Here is a 23,636-nt window from a genome sequence, read left to right as displayed (position 1 = left end):
TTCACCCGGCTTGCGCGTCCTCCGCTGACTCAGCCGACCACCCCACTCTCCCATCAGCTGTGATTAGTCCATAGGACGTCCGACTAGGGTTTCGGGAGTCCTGTACCCTACCTGGGAATCCACTCGTTCCCTGACTGGCCCCGTCCTTCCTGACCAACTTAAGTGGACATACAGACGACGGGGATCTTCGATAAGATCTGATGTTTGTTTACTGCTTCGACGGAGTATGGAACGTTTAGGCTATTTTGCATGATTCTGATTAACTTTGTCTGTCTTGTTTGGGAAAATTCAATGCTCTCGGGGTAAACAACAATAGTCCAAAGTAACAACTCGGAGTAAGTAACTGCACATACCTAGGTTAGCCCCGTTGCCTAGTCACGGGTATCACTCGAGTTAGCGAGGCAAGTAATCAAAGAGACTGCGATAGGAGAAGGAAGGTAAAGCGCAGCACACATCTCTTTGCATTTCCCAGGAAGGCGGTTGACCGTCCCCCTTGTTAGGCAAGGCAATTTGATTGCCTCCCATGCAGTAAGTTAGTTTTTGCTTTTTGTTTTTTTGTTTTTTTGTTATTTTTTAATTTTTATTTTTCTTGTTTATTTTATTTTATTATTATTTTCTCTCTCTCTCTCTTTTACCATCTCTTTTTTTTCACTCCTATCTTTTCCGTGACACTTTTCCGTTTCAGGTGTTTTTAGGGTACTACAAACTAACTAAAGAGTCCCGGCAAGTGGGAGTCGTACAATTCGTTCCATTGCCGACCCTCTAAAAACGTCCATTGAGGATATCTTCTCTCCCTTGTGACGCCTGTGGCGCTCACATAGACCAATTAAAGTCTACTGGTCAACAGCCATTTCATCAGAAACCAATTCAACAGTTTGACTCTCCATTCTTGGAAAAGGACCATGTGTGGTGTTCCAACATCCACCTGTTCACATGGTTGTGGTGGAAAAGTGTACTTCCGTTCCTTGGAATGTGGACTTGGTGGTTACTTGACGTCAAAATACAATTCCGTAGGAATGGTGACCACATACCAACCAGCGTTTCAAAACCGCAACCGATTCAGATAGCCAAACAAGGCGAGTCAAAGCGATAACGTACGACAAACCCCAATTAACTACGGGGATCCTTCTAGATGCCTCCTCGTCCACCATTAGCGGGTATTCTAGAAAAGCAATGGCTCAATCATGGTCGATTGTCGACTCGCGAAGCGAACCCGCTTGATCCTCACTTTTCAGTGTTTGGTCGCTGGTGGAAATTTTTCCAGTGGGTTTCAGTGGATCATCATCACCGGAAGCAAAGCTTGGCATAGACCTAAGGACTCTCCCGTTCAACGGCATAGCCACTTGTGCAAACGCCCATACCCTTCTTTGACACGCTAACTGATTATCCCTGGAGAATAAAATGGGGCATTAATGCCTTCGTCGACCCCTTTCGGTTAGGGGTTTCCCACCAAGGTGGGCGTCTCGCCCGTGTGGACTTGGATGTGCTGCACGACTGTCAACCATTGGGCCGTGGGACTTCCGGCCATCTTCCGGTCTGGTTTTTCTGCTCAGCTGGAATCATCTCCGTTTAGGTTGTGCCGCATGCCGCTAAGTTAGCCCTCCCACACTGCACCCCTGGCTGACCATGACCGGTGCCACCAGCGGGAAGTCCGATTTCGCTCCGCTGACTACTTCCATACCTCTCTCTCCCCACGGAGTATACGGAGTACCAAAAGAAAATTGGGAATCTGGAATGTCGTGGACTTGATGTAAAATTGATGTTTCCCATCAGTACGAGCCATGGACAATAGATCGTAAGTTTTGTAATCTACCCATAGCACGCTATTTTCCTTGGAACAATCTGAAACCGTGAGAGGAGAGCTCCCCGGGCGAATTATCCTCCTTTGGTATCGTCCATGCGATATCTCCGGCTTCCCAATCCTTTGACAGCCGGCCCTATAACAGACAATGGCCTAGATTTTCCTAAACCGCGTAAGCAAAAGGCCATGTCCATAAGGCTGGACTCAATTGCCTCAAGCCAATACGTGGATCGCGTTTCCTATCCGTACAAATCCACAGTTCTACAACTTGTCACCAGGGGCGAAAAAAAAAAAAAAAAAAAAAAAGAAAAAGAAAAAGGAGTGTGATACATAACTGTTAAGCCATTGCACCAACGCCTCGCCTCACCTCCGGAGAATTGCCGCCACATGGGCCAAAAATACCGCAAAAAAAGTCTTTTCTATAGTTTTGTTTAGCATATTCCAACTTTCTTCCAGGGGCAGTGCTTAGCAGTGTTATAGTTTGCCCTAAGAAGTTGGCTAGAAGGCCTCAACACTCTGATTGAGAAGCTAAGGATTCAACAGGCAATGATGGTCAATAGACTGGTTAACGCTAGCCGGTAACCGAGCGCAACTCTGGTTTAGTATTGATATCACATTTTCGATTGCTGTTTACAGATAAGATAATCGACTTCTAGAGTAGCAAACGATCCTTTTAGGGAAAGTCTTAGCCCTAGAGCGGAATAATTTGTCTCGTGCGCAACTTCGAAGAGAACTATATCTTCTACCATTGGTATCCAACACTAAGAGTGATAGTTTCCAATAGAGCCAAGGCCCTCCCTGTCTATCCATTGGGCGTTGCAACATTAGTAGAAACTCCTGCAGCAAACTAAAGCATCAGGAATGGGAAATTCTTGTGGGTTTCTCATCAATTACAGCACTAATCCTAATTCTAGGGAGGCGTCAATCAGCTATATACCATTCAGTGGTCTATGACAATAACTATCTTTAGCTTTGTTGTTTAACACAGCCTAGTAGCAACAATAGCAGCCCTGTTAGAAACATACTAATGCAATAGTATAAAGTTTCAACGTATTATCAAATTTGGGGACCCAAACAGGCTTAATATTTTAAGCGTAGACATATTAATAAACAGAGCTATCCGTGTCCACCAAGAAGCCCACACCGAGGAGGTGTAGGTGGCTCCTCTTGATAGAAGGTCGGACCTATCCAATCATGGCCCGAGATACGGGCATCGTTGCTGTACCAGTTGGCCGGTTTGCTATCATCGTGTCCGTAAAAAAGTCGATTTAGAAACGTAGGTCGGTTAACATACCAAGATTCAGCTGCGCGCGAGATCGTCGGACTGATCACAAGCCAACCAAAGCGGACGGCCAAACTGTGCCTGCTCGTGGTGAATATTGTCATCCATCCCTGTTATGGTGTAATGTGAAGTCAATTCTTGGTGTCTGGAATGTCTATAGTGAATTCAATGAAAGGAGGGAATCTTTTGAGCTGATGCTCTCCGCGCCAAGATGGTTGGTCCGGCGAGGGCAGGTAGAATCCGTTCGAGTATCGATTCGGTAGATATACCTGAAACAGTTCTTTGGCGCAAGTGTCTACGCACTGCGGGAGAACACACATCGATAGATTCTTGGGCATCTTCGTCTAGTTCGGTGAGATCCTGAGGTGCCACGGTGTATAATATTAGAAGCGACTACTAGACATACCAATACAATAGCCTGTTAGACTGTCCGTGTCAGGCTCTCAATTGCTGGGCAATGTGATCCCGCGGAAGTCTCCAACAACCTTGTTTTGGCACAAGTCTACTGTGTAGTAGTTTCCACATGTGTTGAAAGAGGTAGTTGACCAATAGTTGACCTCGGTGCCTACAAGCCTTGATTCGATAGTAATACCAAAGTATAGAAAATATCAGCGACACCACAGCCACTGCGTCGTCTCAGTCAGGGAGGTCATCAAGGAGCTATTTGGAATATAGTGTAAGGTCTAGAACCTCGATGTCGGTGTAGCACCTAATGAATGGTGAATCTCTGATTGTTAGAGCGCCGTGGCTTTCTCCGGTGTGCCAGCCGGACCTTCGGTCAAGGCCAACCTGGAGAATAACTGTTTCACCATCCTCGGTTATCCACCATTTTACGCGCGGTGGTTATGAAAATAGACTGTTTTTGCACAATAGATATATTTACGTAGATCTATAAATTTGTACATCATCTACAAGACTTGAAATCAAAGCACGTATAGGAAAAATATATGAATTAATCATATAAAAGAAACTCTGAAAAACCGTGGACCAATAGTAGAACGCGATATGTATATCCATCGGGTGAACATCGGCTGGACCGTCGGAGATCTTCTTTAGAGTCATGTCACATCACGATGGAAAGCCACGGGGTCAATAAGAATATTGCACCATTGTTCCAGCATAAAACCCAAGAATGTGTCTTGCAACATTGCCAAAAATAAATACAAAGGAAGAATGAACTAGTGGTGGGTGTAGCTCGTATATGCTGGCCACCATGTCGTAAGCTAATTCTAAAAGCAGCTGCTCGAGTGTGGCAGTGTAATTCCCGGGAAGGCAGCACTATTTCTTGATTGCCACTACATACCATCCCAAGAATATCAATCAAGCAAGCTGAAGAAAACTGACATCTGATGATCATTTTGGGGTTTGCATCTTGATCGAAAACGGTGGTGATGCACTGCCGACGTTTTATTGGTCGTGGCTGGTTGATGTGGAGACTCCTACGTCGGTTGGACATCATATTTCTATTAATGTCTATTACACAAGTGATGGCATTCAGTATGAGGGATATTCATAATGTTGCAGGAGCTTGACAAGAAAAATATATGAGGGCAATGGGATGCCGTTTCCGGTGTTGACTATCTCACAGACACATTGTTATGTTAACAGAGTTTCGTTCAAGGTACAGTACAATATACAATATTATATCATCAAAAATGCGAGTAGTATGGTAACAACCTATCATATGAGGCGACCTGTTTACTCCTCGGGCTGGTCCACATTGTATTGAGTTCTTGAGCCGCCCTTCTGACCAGCCTCGCGGGCTCTAGGGTCACCAGGTTGGAAGCTTCCGCTCGAAGCCTGACCCCCCTTGGAAGCGATGTTTCTCTGACAAACAGATAAGCATCTATGAGAGTATTGAGATTGACGAGAAACCTACCCGCTTCTCAGGGTCCATACTGGCAAAACCTCCTGAGTGGGAGCTCTGGCCACCCTTGCGGGCAATGTTCTCAACCTCCTCGTGGGGGCGGTTGCTGAAGTTTCCGGGGTTCGTGTTTGAGGCCATTGTGAATTGATGAATTGGATATAGGACAAGTTTGATAATTGAAGACTCTTGATTAGTGTTGCTAGGGTTTACTTCGATAAATTACTTCTCGATGAGGCTCGATTCTGCCATTCTTATACTTCTCGGGTCCCTATGTATAAACGATATGAGGTCATGCTGTGCCCGCTTGACGTCTGTCTTGCTAGATATGACCATTTTGTGATGCAAGAGATAGTACTATACCTGGCTAGGGACGAATTAAAACTGTTGGTTTTGTTAAACAATCTACCGCGCAGTACCAAGGCCTTGGAGATCCGTCTGTAGCCCCACGCTTTACTGCATTGCAAACATGGCTCGGGAAGCTATATCATCATCATAACGTCGAATGTGTAATACCTAGGTATTACACATGAACTCAATAAGTAGAATGCTTTGCTCGACTGTTTTTGAGTTCACATAACTTACCGAATGGTAACTCAATTCTATTATTCCGTCGTCGTTGTTCTGCTACGTATATATGAGTATCTGTGGTGATAGGACGCTCGCTGCAATTCAATGGAAAGGCCAGATGGCCCTGGACTCTATCGTCATGATCTTCTTTTCAGATCTAGAACACGCTGCTAATTTATTTATTGTTGGACAATCGATATGACTGCTGTGTCATGTCGGTCGAGTGGCAAGCCTGAAAGTGGCATTCGTTAACCTAATTGATTAGCTGCAGCTTCGATTGTACTTGGCAACGGAATTATCAACGTCATGCTAAGTATTGCGGATCAATATAAAGAACTAACGACGAGTTTATGCGGAAGACATAAGATAGTGTTCGTGTGAACCTCTCATACTAGCATGGAGCTTCTTACTGGCTGTTATAAACCTGTACATGTATACTACGAGGAATGCGACTCTACTATACACCCTTTGCTATTGTTTCAATAGATGTCAAGACACCTTAGTACTCACACGCTAAGGCACGGGATAGCTTTCACTTATATAATAAACTTGGCCCAGACTCTGTTTGACACTAAAGAGATCTTTGAAGTGTGGATTCTGCGCTTCGTAGAGGTAACTTAAGGCTATGTAAGGCTCTAGTCTCTTCATCCCAGGTTTGAAAATACAAGGTCCAAGACTTCTGTCTGCCAGCAGTATAATCCCGGAACGAAAGTGCTGAATAAGAATCGGGAGTAATAAGCCATAACTATAGCCATGTTCAACGGGACATCAGATAAAAGCATTTAGAATTAGATACAATCATTTGTGCCTCCCTTGCTCGCTCCAGCCGACCCTATAGAACAACATAGGCAATACGGACTGTCTTGCTTGTTCTTTAGAGACAAGCTGTGCCTTCAACCAAGGATTGCAACTTTCTAGGGTCGGCCCCCACCAGCTCATTAACTTTGTTACCCTTGTGAAAAACTGCGAAGGTTGGCATTGCCTTAATGCCAACTTCCTGGGCAATTTGCTCTTGTTGATCGACATCAACTTTATAAAATCCGATATTTTCGAAGCTGTCTAGTCCCGAGAGTTTCTCAAAAATAGGGGATATCACTCTGCAAGGTCCACACCATGTTGCCCAGAAATCAATCACAACGGGCTTATCACCATCGATAAGCTCTTTGAATTGTTCGTACCTACCGTAGTATCACTATTAGCACTGGATAATGTCATCTGAGAGAAAAATAAGTCTTGTCACTACTTACGAGGTAATCGCTTCAACAGGCATCTTGGGCAAGAGGTTTTCTGAAGGATTCACGATAGATAATTCCTATGTTGCAAAAGAATCGAACTCATAGAAGGGGTTGGTAAGATGGAGAGATTGGGTACGAGAGTGAAAGCGATCTGGCCTGAGTTCAATCAATTTATATTTTCTGTGCAGACGGCATCTGCTATCTCTTTGACTTTCAGCTACACCGGCAGTGCACTGCGGTAATGCCCAACTTCAAGAGTACCCCGCAGGACCCCGCCTCAGCCGCAATTTTGCACCATCATCTCTCAGCTGGGAAAATCAATAGTCCAATAGACAGTAACAGAAAGGACGATCAGTCGATACATGGCGGGTTGTCTGTCAGGCCTTCAGCTGGACGGACATTATTGAGCTGTCTTCATCTCCTATATTGGATAGAAGGGAGAAGATGCTGAGTTAGCCAGTAATCATGTTCAACGATCCTATCCTTTGTCGACTAAAACATTGAAGTTCTGCTGTCTTTCGTGCAAGTGCTTATCGTCACTCAACGTTATCGAACGGTGTTAACTGTATAGGAAGACAGAAAACCTCTGGCACGTAGACAGTGTGTGCCTACTACCGGCTTAGAAATGGGAGTGCTGGAGGAGTGATCATTACAGAAGATACAGGACCGTCGTGTATGGAGACTTGAAGAGATTGTAGGTGACTATGTCATTCAAGAAAACATGGAACAGGCGATGCAATTCCCATCAGTCGACATCTAATTTTCGTCCTGTCGTGGTAATGGTATGTTGGAGATTCCATGCAGTTTCAGCGCGGACGATGAACTATGTCCCACGCTTCCAACTGCTACGAGTATTTAGTAGTAGACTGAATCGATCTATTCGACTGAGTACCATGACTCATCCATGAGTCATGGAATCCACATTGCCCACATAAAAAGCGCATTGGCGGCCTCGGCAAAGGACTCAACGTCGTCTTGCGAGCAATACGAGCCTGAGCCACCAGTTGATTCCTCAGGCCAGTCGGAAGCGGCTATTCCTTTTCGGGACCCCGACGTTTGCTCTGTGGATTTCTTGACAACATTTCTCAATGTGATCATCCAAGTGACTCAGTATGCCTTGTGGAGAATGAAGTTTTATGCATTGTGTTTATTCCAAAGAATGCACTATCCATCTCAGTGCTACCCCTTACTAGTTGGGCCCTAATTTCCCACAGTGGCCTGCTACTTTATATGAAGTGTAGAGTAGCATGGATAGGAATGAAGTTGTTCTTTCCATGAACTATATTTTCTACCCCATCAAAGTCTCCTTGGAACTTGTCCTGCCGCCTGTGTGTCGAAGTGAAATACGCGAAACTTGGTAGCTATTCGAACATGAAGTCGTCTATTCTCGCAACTTGCAAACAGACTCGTTTCAATCTGCTTGATGATAGGCCGACCCAGGAGGTACTCCGCTACAAAGGTCCTCTTGACCATCACGGACTAATGTTTTTATTCTTAAGATTGACGTAGAGGGCCTCACTATCGCCGTCTATTCGTCACGGGATACTCCGGAGGGCACCTCGAAGTCAACGCTCAAAGGAAAATCCAAGAGCAAGCCGGATACAAGAGAGCTTATCTCAGATGCCCATCTGCGGTTGAAGGCAGGCGTACACTATGGGCTGATAGGTCGAAATGGGACTGGAAAGTCGAGTAAGCATTGCTTCCGTATCGACCGCGCAAAGAAGAAAAGCATTAAGATGGAGGCTGGTGACACGCTTAAGCTAATACATGTTACCTGCAGCGCTCCTACGAGCTATGGCGGACAAACTCGTCCCTGGCATCCCGCATTCGACACGTATAGCTATCTTGCAACAGACAGAGACCTCGTCAGAAGAGGACCGCAAGGACTTTGCCGCCGAGGAAGCGGCAAACAAAAACAAGACAGTCCTTCAATATGTTTTGAGCAGTGATCATTCCCGGAATGAGTTGGTCCATAAGATGAACTGTAAGCTGTCTTTCTCCTGAATTCGCCGTGCTTTGCACATCGCATCTGATAAAACTATATATAAGTCCTGTCTGAAAGCTTCGAGACGGATGATCCATTGCAACCGGTCAGCGCCATTCGCAGAATCCGTCATGACAAGGCTGAAAAGGAGCTGTTCCTCGCTCAGAAAAATGCGAGCTTGAAGAGTGGAGCCAGAGGTTTACAGGCGCGGAAGGACATGAAAGCTGCCGAGAACAAGTTCCAAGCTTCACTAGAAATGTGAGTCGCTCCCATCGAGAGATCCTGTGCAGTGCCTGATTTCTATAGACTGAACCAGGAGAAAGAATCAATCGATGCCGATGTTATCAAAGAAGATACGCAGGCTGCGGCGCATGCATTGCAAGACCTTCAAGCTCAGTTTGAGACTGTGAGTATGGAAGTAATTAAGAACACAATGACAGTCACTGAGTTCGACGCAACTAGATGAAACTAGTCGACATTGAGCAACAGGCGCGTCAAATTTTGATTGGTTTAGGCTTTCAAGAGACCACGTTCGATAAACCGTTCCTGACATTATCCGGAGGCTGGCGTATGCGATGCATGCTGGCAAGTGTCCTTATCCAAAGCCCAGATTTCATGATCCTCGATGAACCGACGAATTTCTTGGATTTGCTAGGAGTAGTTTGGCTTGAGAACTATCTTCGGCAGCTGAAGGACTCATCACAAACCACTATAGTCTTGGTTTCCCACGATAGGGACTTCGTAAATGCCGTCTGCGAAGAGATTGTCATTCTAAGAGACCAGAAGCTCACGTACTTCAAAGGTAATTTGTCGGCCTACGAGAGAGATTTCGAAGAGCAAAAGTTGTACTGGGGTCGCATGAAGGAGGCACAGGAGCGCCAAATTGCTCACATGGAAGCAACTATCCGTGAAACAACCAAGACTGGGAAGAAAACAAACGATGATAACAAGTTACGTATGGCTAAGTCGCGGCAGAAGAAGCTGGATGACAGGATGGGCGTCCAAGTGAGTGCGACTGGAGGGCGGTTCAAACTGAATCGAGACCGAGTTGGATGGCATTCGAGTTCTCGAGAAGAGATCGAGGTTCCAACCGACGAAAAGGGTGCTTCGATAATTCTCCCTGACGCCACAGAACTGCGGTATCCAGGTCCGCTTATTTCTGCAGAAGGGATTGTATTCAAGTATCAGCCGAATGGAGCTCCAATATTGGATGGAGTGGACCTTGTCATGCACATGGGGGATCGAGTTGGCCTCATGGGTCTTAATGGATGCGGAAAGTCCACATTAATCCGGGTCCTTGTTGGAGATGCATTGCCAACCAAGGGAAAGATATCAACACATTCGCGACTGAAACTCGGTTACTATTCCCAGCACTCAATAGAGGACCTGCAAGAACAGGGTCAAGCTGACCCCAGCTTAACCGCATTAGGCTTTATGTCTAAAGAAACTGATGGGATAATTGGTGAAGGTCAGTTGAGGGGTTTGCTATCAAGCTTGGGTCTTCAGGGCCGAATCGCCTCCGACGTGCCTGTGTCTCGACTATCGGGCGGTCAACTTGTGAGCACAACAGACGCACAAATATCCATAAACAAACATAAGCTAATCAAATTCGATACCAGGTCCGCTTGGCATTGGCGAAAGTCATTTGGAATTCTCCGCATTTGCTCGTCTTGGACGAAATCACTACCCATTTGGATTTCCATACTGTTACGGCCCTCGCGTCAGCACTATCTTCTTTCAACGGGGCAATTATCTTAGTATCGCATGATCGGTTTCTGGCCCGTTCGGTCATCGAAGGTAAACGTGACGAGGAACATCAACTGGACGATGACTTCGAGGGTGTTGACGAAGAGACGGACGAGAGTCAGAGTCGCAGACGAGCTGTGTATGTCCTGAAGGGCGGGAAGCTCAAGGAACAGAGCAAAGGGGTAGAGCAGTTTGAACAGAGTCTGGTGAAGCGGGTGCAGAAGATGCTTCCGGCGCAGGGGTAATGTGTCAACTTCATACTGTTATGAGAAAGAATGATATTATGGCATATAGAGCGATCTATCAATCTTCATGCTATACTTGTACAGAGTCCAGAGCACAATAGCTGCAATCCACTAGACTCCTCGTGGTAGTACTTCCTAACTCGGCTAGACCGGGTTACTGGCGTGCCAGTGAAGGAAAAGGGCGGGCATCTCCGAATGAGTTACTAGTAGTAGTCCTGCGGAGAAGTCGCCTCCCAACCAATGAAATGTCACGGGATGACTCGATGATGATAAGCAAGCTTTCTAGGGATCCATTCCCCTCCTTGCACCTTAACCAAACTTCTCCCTATAAGACCCAAATGCCCCGCCACTCCTTCCTATTCACTGATATGCTGCAAACAGTTGGGCTTGCGTCACCGCTTCGCCTAATCCCTGCCCATGATGACTGAATTCTTACTGTCGCGGCGCGGGTTGACGGCCTCTCTCCCATCCCTTCGACGGCATCCCCGCACCCACTTCCGACAGATATCGACCGGTAGGAACAAAGCAGCTTCGCACTATAGTACAGCCTCCTCGCCTGCAGAGAATGAACAGAATGACACGAAACCCCTCCCCACCACTTATTTCCCCAATTCTGACCTCTCGACTCCAAAACCTTCCTCGCGATGGACTGCCTTGAAAACTGCGAAGCCGTTTTCAGACTTCTTGACGGATACCTTCAACCGCCAACATGACTATCTCCGAATCAGCATCACCGAGCGTTGCAACCTCCGATGTGTATACTGTATGCCGGAAGAAGGCGTAGAGCTTTCGCCACCGGCCCGCCTGCTCACATCCCCCGAGATAGTGTACCTTTCCTCCCTTTTTGTCTCGCAAGGGGTAACGAAGATCCGCTTAACAGGCGGTGAACCGACTGTTCGGAAGGATATTGTTCCTTTGATGCAGTCAATCGGCGATCTACGACGCAACGGGCTTCGTGAGCTATGTCTTACAACCAATGGAATTTCGTTACACCGGAAATTGGAACCTATGGTTGAGGCGGGTCTCACTGGGGTAAACCTCAGTCTCGATACTTTAGATCCCTTTCAGTTCCAAATCATGACGAGGAGAAAGGGGTTCGATGCTGTGATGAAAAGCATTGATAAAATCTTGGAACTAAATAAAATGGGAGCAGGGATTAAATTGAAAGTGAACTGTGTGGTAATGCGTGGGGTCAATGACCGGGAGATCATCCCGTTCGTTGAGATGGGACGTGAGAGCCCTATCGAAGTGCGGTTTATCGAGTATATGCCATTCGATGGCAACCGGTGGAACCAAAAGAAGATGCTGTCGTATCAGGAAATGCTGGCGGTTATCCGGGAGAAGTATCCAACCCTTGAAAAGGAGGCGGGCCATAAGAATGACACTAGTAAAACTTATCGGGTACCTGGGTTTGAGGGTCGCGTTGGGTTTATCACTAGCATGACGCATAACTTCTGCGGTACTTGCAATCGTTTACGCATCACATCCGACGGAAATTTGAAGGTTTGCTTATTTGGCAATGCCGAGGTATCGTTACGTGACACTATCCGGAAAGCGAACAATGGAGAACCCATCGACGAGGCTACAATGAATAAATTGCAACTCCTCGAGGCTGCGGACAAAGCCGCTCGGATTAATGAGGAGGGTGGACTGGTGGATGAAAGAGAACGAGAGCTTCTTGACATTATTGGCATGGCTGTCAAACGAAAGAAGGCCAAGCATGCTGGCATGGGCGAGTTGGAAAATATGAAGAATAGGCCGATGATTCTCATTGGTGGGTAGGCGCAACCTCTGTTTTCTTTCCTCTCACAACTGTCTGGCGAATCAATGTGATGTTACGAATCATGATTAATGCATAAGCTGGAGTGTCTTTTCGTTTCATTGGTATTCCAACGGGTGGTGGCTCAGCTGCTTCTGTACTTACGATCTTGGCTGTGGAGAGCGATGCTGATAGGTGAGATCTAGATGATGGACCTATAAGGAAAGCCACAGGCTCAGAGCAGTCTAGAACATGGGCGGCATCTGCGGGAAAAAGGCCATGGTCCAATATTCCGACACCCTTGTTCCAGTTCAGCTCGCCTCGTTCGGGCCAAGTCCGTTATTACCATGGGGATCGTAGGAACGCCTCATCGGAAACGGAACCGTCCGATTTAAAACGTCAGGGAACTGCGACGTCACTTCCTACGGATTCTGACCCGGATCTACCTCATCTCAATACCTCGCAAAATGTGCATATGACTAAGATCAGCCAAAAGGCTGTTACTGAACGTTCCGCAACAGCGACGTGCCTTGTGCGCTTTTCTAAGTTACGCCCGTGGGAGCTACTTCGAGAAGGGCGTGGGACACGAAAAGGTGATGTCTTCAGTGTCGCCCGAATCGCTGGTATTATGGCTGCCAAGCAGACACCAGATATTATTCCCTTGTGCCATCCAGGCATTGGAATTACGGGGGTCGAGGTGGATGTCAAATTGGTCGACCCATTACCCTCTCAGAATGAAATCGATCCGTCCCTGAACTACGGTGCGATGCACGTCATGGCCACTGTGAATTGCCTTGGTCGCACGGGGGTGGAAATGGAGGCGATGACTGCGACTATGGGAGCTGCATTAACGATATATGATATGTTGAAGGCGGTTGATAAGGGCATGGTGATTGATGGGGTGAAACTTCTTGAAAAGAAGGGTGGGAAAAGTGGCCACTGGATCCGGGAAGAACAAGTCGATCCTGGAACAGGGATTTGATCTAGGAATAAGGTCATGTGCGGAATATTAAAAAAGGAAAATAAAAATAGAAATAAAATAACAGGCGGACGGAGGATTTATTTTGGCAATCAAGCTACCAGAAAGCCTCAGGATACAATGGATCCAGTACGGTAACTTTTCCGCCAGCCCTATAATCCAAAAAGGTTATCGCCTTATCAACACTACGCCAAGCCGGGTTAAGCGTGCAGATCGGCAGGGCCGTTAATTGGTTCCGTCCCACCGCTTAAATATTTTCTTTATTGATTCTTCTCCCTCCGTCATCTGTCATCTTTTCTTCATTTACTTACTTACTTACCCCTTAATCATTTGTCGCCACGCAAGGCTCAGTTGAAATGGAATAACACACGCTTTTGCCCCCGTTTGATCCCCAATTAAGAATTCAGCTCACAGAAAGCAAACCGTGAGAGAAGTTTTGGACATCGCCTATACCAATCCGCTTGACATCTGCACCCTATACATCCGTACTAGTAGTTTCCAACTCCATCACGAATAGCTATATTACCAGGACGCAATCCCAACCTTACACGGTACCGATTGACTTGTTCACGTCGTCATTAACCATCACGTCTCATCAGCTTTTATCCGGAACCGAAATGCATTATCGAACAAGACTAAAGATAGATCAGAGATTTCATCAATATCCTTGCGGGTAGTGGTGTGCGCCCCGTTTCTGCAGCAGAATCGGCTTTATCAATTCGCTGTCTGAGGTCAGAGAGGCTTCCTAAAACATCGACTCTTATACTGCAGCTGCATTACTCGACCCCCTTGCATGCCGGGTTAATCGGTATACTACATTGTGCCTTTGGAGGATGTTCCCCTGTTAGTAGTATCTTCTCCCCCCCGTCCCTTCCTCCAGTTCGTGAGCTCGATGTCGACTATTTCATATATAGTCCGGCTTATTTGATTGAATCTCGCTGATATTTGTAGTAAATGCAGCACGAGGCTGGCTTCGGCCTCTTGGTCGAATTATTATGGCAGTGGTACCGCCATTCAATTTTATCACGCTACACTATGCTTATTTTATCATCACATCATTGGTCTGCAGTGTCATGTTTTGGGGAGCTTCGAACCCATTCCGTAGTGTCTCTTATGCTGATGCGCTGTTCATGTGCGTTAGTGCTATTACAGGCGCTGGTCTGAACACCGTATGTCTCTCTTCACGCCGGAGATCTTAGCTGCTCGGGCTAGCTTTCCATTAATCTGATGCATTTAGTAACCCTTTCGCTAGGTGAACTTGTCTTCATTGAATACTTTCCAGCAAGCCATCCTTTTTGTGCTCCTGATGCTGGGGCACGCTATCCTCATCTCGATCACTGTTCTATTTGTAAGGAAAAGGGCTTTCGAATCAAAATTCAAAGGCATTTCAAATAATTTGGTTCAAGATAGGGGGTCACGTCCCACACCCAGCTTGAACACTCCGCTAGATGGAGCGGACTCCAAGGTTGCCAATGTGCAGCCCTTAAACATGGATGCCGGTCATGGCGACAAGGCATCCGGGATGACTGAAGTCAGTCCCGTAGTGAACTCAACTGCTTTGGCCAGTGATGTCCATATACACTGGGCTGAAGATGATCAGATAACTATTGATGCACGAACACGCGCGCACCATCAACACCACCGAGTGTTCCCTATGGTGGGCGTTGGCGCTCGACCTGACCTGAATAATCATCCGAGAGATGCCATCCCAAACCTGCCTCTGCGAGAGGAGAGTGAGATATCACGGCTGAAGGGCATGATCCAAGGGACGCAAAAGTATTTCGCGTCCAGAGGCTTTATCTCCAGAAACTCCCAGTTTCATGGGCTCACCCCCGACGAACGCGAGAGACTTGGTGGAGTCGAATACAAGGCAGTTTCGTTCTTGGCAGTGATAGTCGCCCTTTACTGGCTGATGTTCTTGATCATCGGTATGATCGGCGTGGGAGGATGGCTTGAAGCGAATCATCCAGATATATCTCAGGAAAACGGTCTGTCGCCTTTCTGGACAGGCGCTTTCTTCGCTGTTTCTGCCTTTGTGAACAGCGGCATGTCCCTTTTGGATGCCAATATGACTGCACTACAAAAGAAGTGAGCATCTCACCAACATTTCTTAAGGCCTTGCAATGTACTGACCGTGACAGTGTGTATCCACTTCTTACAATGGGGTTGCTAATCCTCGCCGGAAACACTCTCTACCCCTGTTTCTTGAGGTTTATAATCTGGACTTTGAGATGCATGATTCCAGACCGACAGGCATGGAAGACATGGAAGGTTACCTTAGACTTTATCCTTGATCATCCTAGAAGGGTATGTGCATGAAAGGCAGTCACCAGAGTACACTTGCTAATTGATTAGGTCTATACAAACCTTTTCCCGAGACGCCACACATGGTATCTGCTGGGAACCATCATTGTTTTGAATGCCATTGATTGGGCCGGTTTCGAGATACTCGCAATTGGAAATAAAGAAATCGAGGAATTGCCACCAGGCTATCGAGTCCTGGACGGTTTGTTCCAAGCGTTAGGTATGTATTTCGCTCCTTATTCCAGTTACCAACTAAGCTTTATATGGAACTAACGTTTGAAAAACTTACAGCTGTACGCTCTGGAGGATTTTACGTAGTAACCATATCCGGACTCCGACAAGGGTTACTCGTTTTATACGTTCTCATGATGTACGTGTCGGCATTCCCCGTGCTGGTAACCATGAGAAACACCAACGTCTACGAAGAACGTTCCCTGGGCATCTACGCCCACGATGATCCGAAATCCGAAGCCGAAGGTCAAGCCAAACAAGGTCTCTTCATGGGTCTCGTGCGACACCACCTGCTCGGACGCCAGGATGTCCCCACCGCCGAAGCTTCGCGCAGCTACTTCGTCCACCAACAACTGCGTTCGCAACTCAGCCACGATATCTGGTGGATTGCCCTAGCGGTCCTCTTCATCTCCATCGCTGAATCGCCAAATTTCAACCGTGATCCTGTCAGCTACTCCACCTTCAACATCATCTTTGAAGTTGTCTCCGCCTACGGCTGCGTCGGCGTTAGCGTCGGCATCCCCGGCAGGAACAGTTCCTTTTGCGGCGGCTGGCACACCATTAGCAAATTGATCCTGGCAGCGGTTGCACTTCGTGGACGTCATCGTGGTCTTCCCGTTGCTATCGATCAGGCTATCATGTTGCCGAGTGATAACCTCGCCTGGGCTGAAGAGGAAGATGCTGCGCTGAGAAGGGAGAAAGCTCGTGCCTGGGGTGCAGACAGAATGCCTGTTGGGGCTGTTTAAGTTGTCTGAGTACTATAGGCATCAGGCCATACGTTTTCTATGTAACATTGACACTAGGAATTCTGTGCGTGGTGAGACATTGTAGATTCGATGCAATGCGTGTCACATGGGACCATGGTGAAACCGTCGGCTTTCATATAGAAAAGTTTGTTGATACAGATTGGGATTTTGTTTGCTTTATCCTGTGTTTTGTTATGCTTTACCCGATGTTATTTACTGTCTTTGCTTGGCTTCCTGTTTTTGAGTTTTTATATTAGTTCATTTGTTAGATTTTATCGCATATATATGCAATGTTTTTGGCATTCGAGATGCGCCATTGCGTAGATAGTGCCTAAGCATTTCAACTTTTGTATACGTCGACATCAGAGTAAAAGAAAACATGTCTTAAAATAGCTACCAGAACCTGATATAGGGGGAAATAGTGCCATCACTGGTACAATATAAATGGCGATAAAAGCATCATCTAATCCTCCTCTTCTTCGAACTCCATCTCGTCTTCCTCTTCCTCTTCCTCCTCCTCTTCTTCCTCTTCACCAGCTGAGGAGGCATCTTCACTACCCTCATCATCCTCACTGAAGCCACCCATCGTCACATCCTCCTTATCAGCAGCCTTCTCCTCGGCTCTCCGTTTCTCTTCTTCACGTCTCGCCTCTTCAAGAAGGGTAGCCTTCTCTTCACGAATCTTCCGCTGAGACTTAACGAATGCGCCGAGCGGAGTCGATTCCCAATCGACATCCTTGAGGAAGCTTTCCACTTCCGCACGGTTGCGCGGGGTATAAGTGACGCTGGTTCTGCGGTCTTCGATCCAGCGGGCGTTAGCCTCAACCTTCTGCACCAGAAGAAGGATCATCTGGTTGATCTTGGCATTCTTGTTTCCTCCGGAGCGTGAGCTGACCTGCTTCAGCCAGCGCTTCAGGGAGACCACAATGGGGACGGAGAGTTCGGGGAAAGCGATGTGCTTGGTCCACAGGACGAAGAACTCGGAGAGGAGCTCGGCAACCTGTTCGCCGACGCCGTCTTGGTACACGCGAGTGCGGAGGTAGGATTTCGGGGCGCGGATGGCAGTGTTGAAATCGAGTTGTTTCAGGGTGCTTGATTTCGGGGGCTTGCGCATCTCGGCGAGGTTGAGGACCTCGAGGAGGGCCGGGGCCAGTGGAACGTAGGTTCCTGTGGAGCGGGAGAGACGGAGGAGGGCGCGGGTGAGTTGGAAGCGGAGAGGGAAGTATGTTGCGGTGGGGATGAGTCGCATCGCGCCGACGGTGATTTGGACGACGGGGTAGATGAGGGGGCGCATGGCGGATTGCTTGCCGGCTTTAGCTTCGGCGAGGCCATCGCAGTGCTGGGAGAGAACGCGGGACCAGAAGTCGAGCGAGTGCACGTATTGCCAGTTGTAGATCGTCTTGTAGGACTCCTTGGAGGTGTTTGTGATGCTGCTGCGGAGATGGATGGCAAGTTGGCGGATGAAGTTGAAGCCTGTGGTGTAGGACACGTTCTGGTCGATACCCCACAGCTCTGCGGCGGAGTTCTTCATCAGGTTCACGCCGGCCAGAGTGTGGACGGTGGTGTTCCGACTGCCCTTCACGACACCCTCGTAGGAGGCCTTGAGGACAGTTTCCTTCAGCCCAGCGTCTCCGATAACCATGAGACGCCGCAACAGCAGGAATCCGGTGATACGTGTGGCTTCTGTAGTGGACACATCGGCCCAGATACCAACAATGGTTTTGATGAGAACCTTAAGGAGCTTCCTGAACTGAAGCAAGTAAGGAAGCATAGGTTCAATAGAAGAGAGTGTGAGCTTCAGTGTCTGTGCATCGGACAAATTCGTGAGCAATTGGTGGACGGAGGAGGTATAGGACTTGATAAGAGGCGTAAGCGTCTTGAACTTCTTCGAATCCATAGACACCTTGACTTTGCCTGAGGCAGTCTCCTTGACGGGGAGATGGTGCGACAGAACTCTAGGAACAGAGCCAAGGGCGGTAACAAGAACTTCATGGTATACGTCGGATTCTCTGATAGAGTATTTCTGCTCCTGGGCGTCAACGTCGTTGAGGTAGGCGGCAGACCGGAAAGCGAGGACAGCCTGTCGCATTGCTCTAATCGAGTTCTGCTCTTCCATCAGCTTTTGCCATTTCTTCACCATGGCAATGGTAAGTGTGTTGTCAGTTGTCGCTTCCTCTTCCTCCTCCCGGGCAGCCTTCTTTTTCTTCTTCGCTGGTTGCTCTTCCTCCGCTTCACTAAGCTCGTCCACTTCTGCGAGATCACCATGGTCGCCGAAGTCTAAGAGCTCGGCATCATTCTCCTTGAGGTATTTATAGAATTCTGGATCCTTCTCCTTCAGGGCTTCAAGCTGGTCCATGTGCGCTTCGAAATCGTCGGCTCCACTGGCGTCCGAGGCAGCCTCGTCGTCTGATGGGACACCGTCTTCCTCTCCGCTGCTTGAAACTGCAGAATCTTCATCTTCACCTTTTTGCTCTTCCGTGCGCTTGCGCTTGCCAGTCTTGGGGGTAATATCCTTCTTCTTGGCTTTCTTAGCTTGACCGGCGTCAGCGTCTGCAATATCGAAACCGCCCGAAAAGAAGTCGTCCACATTCATCTGAGCAAAAGCATCCTGTTTCTTCGTTTCCTCCGGATGTTCGTCTGCGGAATCATGAGCGTCGGCGCGTGCCTTAGCATTATCAGCCTTGCGTTTCTCTTTCAGATGGTTACGCTGCTTGATTTTCGCATTCGCCTTTCGTCGTTCGAGGACATCCTTCAGATGCCTCTTCTCAAACTTCTTGGTGGATTTCTTCTGACTTCCGGCCATTGTGTCGCAAAGCCCCAATCTGACCGTGCAGACGGGATCAAATGTACAAAATGGGGAAAATCAACGGAGGTGAAAGCCTTTCACCAAATGAAAAGAGACTCAGGTTTTTTTTTTTCTTTGGGTAAAAAATTTAGAAGATTATGCGGCAGAAAATGGCGGCGCCGATCGCCCAAATCGGGCCACCGCCTTTTGTTCCCCCCTCCGAGTGTCTCTGATTATCTGCCGTCGCAAACTGACGTATAGAAGGAACTGTGAATCGCAATGTATGCCCAGCGCCCTTTGGCGTATGCGCCGACTCCCTACAGCTATACCCCTAACCCGGCCTTGTCTGCGTCCATCAATCTCGATGAGGTATGCTGGGGTGTCTGGCTTGCTTGCGGGGCAGCTGGCTAACGCCCATGCCAGGAAGTTAAACTAGCCTCCAGCTCCGCCGAGCGCGATCTATATGAGTCGCTGGCTGAAATTTACAGCATTATAGTCACCCTTGATGGCCTCGAGAAGGCTTACATTAAGGATGTGGTTACGGAAGCAGAGTACACAGAAACGTGTACTCGGTTACTGAAGCAGTACAAGTCTAGTTTGGGTGACGACACCGTTGCCCATGAGTTTGTCGATCTGGAGACCTTCAAGCGAACCTGGGGGGTGTGTTTCTTCCAGTCAACCTTATTCTTTGAAAACCGGTTCTGATCGTTTTACTTTCTCTAGTTGGAATGTCCCCGTGCTACCGAACGTCTTCGTATCGGACTTCCTGCGACCGTCGAGCAGGCCAGTCACAACGCACCAGCAGCCAATATGGGGTCGGCAGCAGGCCCTACTGGAGGTGCTTCAGGCAGCTTGATCCTAACAGCCACAGAGAACTTCATCACTTTCCTCGATGCGTTAAAGCTGAATATGGTGTCGAAGGATGCGCTCCATCCACTGCTCTCTGAGGTGATCCAGTCCGTCAATAAGGTGACGGACGGGGACTTCGAAAACCGGGGCAAAATCATTCAGTGGCTAATCACATTGAACCAGATGCGTGCGACAGAAGAACTGAGTGACGACCAGGCGAGAGAGCTGTCCTTTGATATTGAACAAGCCTACCAAGGGTTCAAGTCGACGTTAGGTTGAATTAGACATGTCATAACGCTTGAAACAGCGGCTAGGGTGGGCTTCGGCGAAAAGGCGTTTGGGGTTGATCGTGAATAAATGTAGCTATATTGATCCAGGTTCAAAATTTTGTATCCTGAAATTAAAGACACCTCGGTTGAGTCGTAATTGATCTACTGAAGAACCAGTCACTGTTCTGAGCCTTATCTTTGGGTCCGAAGCGGATCGACCCGCGGAACGTCGTGATCCGCCCTTTCCTTTTCGGGCAATCACGACTTTTTTTTCTGTGCATCGGGATCGGAGAACCGCCCACCTGTGTTTTGCCACAGGTAAGGCAAATATAAGAGGAGTAAGGCTCTCCTACCCCTCTGTGTTGGTCTAGACTCGCCATAGTCAAACCCCATTTATCATCAGACCGCTACAATGATCAGTGCGGACCTCGACGAGCCTCTCCACGGTATGTGTCTCCAATTTCCCCGAATTGATAGGAGCGATAGTGGATTGATAAGCATTTCAGTGTTCGACCTGCCTCAAATCCATACTAAACCTTCTGGCACCGAACTTTTACGAGCTCTTGACATCTTAGCGATCAAACCAAAGAGTTTCGCCTCAAGTGGCCATGAAGCGGTGAAGGCTCCAACTGTTCACCCGACCGGAGTACCACGCTATTTGACGTCTATCATCTCGAGTCCCCTTTCATGGCTAGATACCGATGAGCTTCGGGAAGCTGTTTGGGATGCTGCTGCTGCTCGACTCAGCGAGCGCTCTGGGCGAACCGGTACGAGGAATATAATTGTAGTTAACTGTTTCCAGGAGTTCAGTGTTTCTAACTTGGGGGTCTTCCAATAGCGATGCCTGCCATGTCCCGTGTCTTCACAATTCCCAGTCCGTCGGGCGAAGAGCTGACTCTGACCCTGCACGAACCATCCTTGACTGCCGACAACCTAGGAATGAAAACCTGGGTATCCTCGTACCTTCTCTCCCAACGACTCCACTCTCTCCTCGAATCAACCCCGCAACTCGTCCCATCTGAGACGACGACACCCACCCCAAAGACAGACCGCACACTTCGGGCCCTAGAGCTAGGCGCTGGAACAGGTCTTGTGGGCCTTTCCTTTGCGGCCATCCGCGGACAGTCGGCTTCGATTCATCTCACAGACCTCCCCGATATTGTTCCTAACCTTGCCCACAATGCCGCTCTGAATGTGGAGCTGCTTACCAACATGGCCGCGACCGTGACGACTGGCGTGTTGGACTGGTCCGTTGCGCCCGAGCCCCTCCCCACTCAAGAGGAACAGTACGACCTGATCCTGGCAGCTGACCCTCTGTATTCCCCCAAGCATCCCAAATGCCTCGTGGAGACCATCGGGCACTGGTTGAGCCGCGGTCTTGATGCACGCGTGGTGACCGAAATGCCCCTGCGAGATGCATACTTGCCGCAGGTACAAGAGTTCCGTGAGCGCATGGGGCAGCTTGGTTTAGAGGCGGTTCATGAGGGAGAGGAGATAGGGTACGATGACTGGGAGTCGGCAGATGGAGGAGCGCTAGCAGTTCGATGCTGGTGGTCCGTTTGGGGTTGGAGCGAGAAGCTCTAGCCTGCCACGGCTCATGATTCCATTGGTCTGGTTTGTCAGATCACATCACCTGGACTAGAACGATTTCACGAAAATCCACGATCAACGAGCGACGATAGAGAATAGATAGACTACATAGATGTCCCTGCGCAGCGATCGGTCGAGCCATCGTTAGTATAGAACAATACATGAGAACTTTACATGTACCATCTGTATTATTATCAAGTTAGCATGAGAAATTGATAATTGAACAATGACAGCGATAGAATGCCATTTGATCGTACCTTTTGTCTTTCATTGTTGAGTCCCATGGATGTAACTGGGAGCCTTCTGTATCAGGCACGCGATACGACCAAAATGCCCGCTCACGTGCCTAGGCCTATGACGGCATTGTGTTCCTGAGCATTATCGCAATCAACTATTCACATCGCCACAGATCTATATTACCATTCTTTTTTCTTTCTGTCTGTACATATTATATTATTTCAAATGCAAATATATTGATTCTCTATATATAACCACCAAAACGTCCAACTTAAAACAGACCCTAAAACACTCATATCTGAGATCAACATCTACCCCAACTGATTCATCTAGTCAACAACCCACCAAAATGGTCATCGGCCTATTAACAATAGCCGCAATTCCCACCGTAACAGGGGTCGCGCTAGGCGTCAGCGAACAGCGCAAAGCAAACGAGCGCAAAAACGACGAGAGGCGCATGGCCAAATTCCTCATCGACGTGGAAACCAACGGAGAAACCCAAGAAGACAGCGAAGTATGCGGGAAGCGGTTCGTATTAAGGAATAACAAGGTATGTGGCGCTCCCCATCACCGCATTTGTCTCGTGCGCGCGCGCATGCATATGGCTGACTTGATAATCACGTTTTCGTGTAGGTTTATCTCGATGATCCGAATCCTGTGAAGCGGAAGCTTCCGTCGCATACGGTGACTTCGTTTTACATCGAGTATCCGGAGCTTGAGGAGACGAAACATTTGAAGCGGGGATTGGGGCTTGTTACTACCATTGCGGATAATCCGCCTATGCTGGGGTGGATTTATGTGGATAAGGATACGCATGAACTGAAGTATGGGAATCGCACGGCGAGTGTTGAGCATGTTGTTGGGCCGTGGGATTGGACAGAGGATGAGACGACGATAACGCTGGAGGAGAGTCTGGATTTTTATGCGGTGCAAGAGGAGGATGGGGACTGGGCGGTTTATTTTGATCGCGATGGGGATGAGTTGGAGTATGTTCTGGAGGAACAGGACAAATTGGATAATGCGTTCGCGCCTATTGCTCTGAAGCGGAAGTTGATTGAACAGCTTTTACAACAAGCCCAAGCTCAGCAAGCTAAGAAGAATGATAACTCGTGATTGGTATCCATTGTTCGCAAGGGGAATCGTAATTTCATTTGTGTACA

At 48.0% G+C, this 23,636-nt stretch overlaps 9 protein-coding genes across 9 annotated transcripts; 6 read left to right on the top strand and 3 right to left on the bottom strand.

Moving 5' to 3' along the window:
* Positions 1-4,781: 4,781 nt before the first annotated feature.
* ABOM_005166 (general stress protein) lies at positions 4,782-5,088 on the bottom strand (the record flags this gene model as incomplete). Its single annotated transcript, XM_022532295.1, has 2 exons — positions 4,782-4,910; positions 4,963-5,088. The coding sequence occupies 2 exons, from the start codon at positions 5,086-5,088 to the stop codon at positions 4,782-4,784; spliced, it is 255 nt and encodes an 84-aa protein (XP_022390428.1).
* Positions 5,089-6,391: 1,303 nt separating this feature from the next.
* ABOM_005165 (thioredoxin family protein) lies at positions 6,392-6,787 on the bottom strand (the record flags this gene model as incomplete). The annotated part of the gene is made up of 2 exons (XM_022532294.1): positions 6,392-6,695; positions 6,765-6,787. 2 exons carry the CDS (start codon positions 6,785-6,787, stop codon positions 6,392-6,394), a joined length of 327 nt encoding a protein of 108 aa, XP_022390429.1.
* Positions 6,788-8,123: 1,336 nt separating this feature from the next.
* Positions 8,124-10,727, top strand: ABOM_005164 (ABC-F family ATP-binding cassette domain-containing protein; the record flags this gene model as incomplete). The annotated part of the gene is made up of 7 exons (XM_022532293.1): positions 8,124-8,195; positions 8,252-8,441; positions 8,533-8,736; positions 8,802-8,994; positions 9,043-9,142; positions 9,199-10,293; positions 10,356-10,727. 7 exons carry the CDS (start codon positions 8,124-8,126, stop codon positions 10,725-10,727), a joined length of 2,226 nt encoding a protein of 741 aa, XP_022390430.1.
* A 420-nt stretch (positions 10,728-11,147) lies between these two features.
* ABOM_005163 (molybdopterin cofactor biosynthetic protein) lies at positions 11,148-13,468 on the top strand (the record flags this gene model as incomplete). Its single annotated transcript, XM_022532292.1, has 2 exons — positions 11,148-12,501; positions 12,693-13,468. The coding sequence occupies 2 exons, from the start codon at positions 11,148-11,150 to the stop codon at positions 13,466-13,468; spliced, it is 2,130 nt and encodes a 709-aa protein (XP_022390423.1).
* Positions 13,469-14,460: 992 nt separating this feature from the next.
* Positions 14,461-16,746, top strand: ABOM_005162 (putative potassium transporter; the record flags this gene model as incomplete). The annotated part of the gene is made up of 5 exons (XM_022532291.1): positions 14,461-14,634; positions 14,718-15,553; positions 15,607-15,772; positions 15,821-15,989; positions 16,061-16,746. 5 exons carry the CDS (start codon positions 14,461-14,463, stop codon positions 16,744-16,746), a joined length of 2,031 nt encoding a protein of 676 aa, XP_022390424.1.
* A 463-nt stretch (positions 16,747-17,209) lies between these two features.
* On the bottom strand, positions 17,210-19,549 carry ABOM_005161 (mRNA-binding ribosome synthesis protein NOC2; the record flags this gene model as incomplete). The annotated part of the gene is made up of 1 exon (XM_022532290.1): positions 17,210-19,549. One exon carries the CDS (start codon positions 19,547-19,549, stop codon positions 17,210-17,212), a length of 2,340 nt encoding a protein of 779 aa, XP_022390425.1.
* A 261-nt stretch (positions 19,550-19,810) lies between these two features.
* Positions 19,811-20,659, top strand: ABOM_005160 (ESCRT-I subunit protein VPS28; the record flags this gene model as incomplete). The annotated part of the gene is made up of 3 exons (XM_022532289.1): positions 19,811-19,900; positions 19,955-20,191; positions 20,255-20,659. 3 exons carry the CDS (start codon positions 19,811-19,813, stop codon positions 20,657-20,659), a joined length of 732 nt encoding a protein of 243 aa, XP_022390426.1.
* Positions 20,660-21,061: 402 nt separating this feature from the next.
* Positions 21,062-22,233, top strand: ABOM_005159 (S-adenosylmethionine-dependent methyltransferase; the record flags this gene model as incomplete). The annotated part of the gene is made up of 3 exons (XM_022532288.1): positions 21,062-21,095; positions 21,156-21,416; positions 21,488-22,233. The coding sequence occupies 3 exons, from the start codon at positions 21,062-21,064 to the stop codon at positions 22,231-22,233; spliced, it is 1,041 nt and encodes a 346-aa protein (XP_022390483.1).
* Positions 22,234-22,825: 592 nt separating this feature from the next.
* ABOM_005158 (uncharacterized protein) lies at positions 22,826-23,589 on the top strand (the record flags this gene model as incomplete). Its single annotated transcript, XM_022532287.1, has 2 exons — positions 22,826-23,026; positions 23,110-23,589. The coding sequence occupies 2 exons, from the start codon at positions 22,826-22,828 to the stop codon at positions 23,587-23,589; spliced, it is 681 nt and encodes a 226-aa protein (XP_022390482.1).
* Between the last annotated feature and the right edge of the window lie 47 nt (positions 23,590-23,636).

Source organism: Aspergillus bombycis (assembly GCF_001792695.1).
Source record: "Aspergillus bombycis strain NRRL26010 chromosome Unknown contig00029, whole genome shotgun sequence".
Taxonomy (NCBI): domain Eukaryota; kingdom Fungi; phylum Ascomycota; class Eurotiomycetes; order Eurotiales; family Aspergillaceae; genus Aspergillus; species Aspergillus bombycis.
The sequence above is the reverse complement of the archived record's forward strand: the minus strand, read 5'-3'. Positions and strand labels throughout refer to the sequence as shown.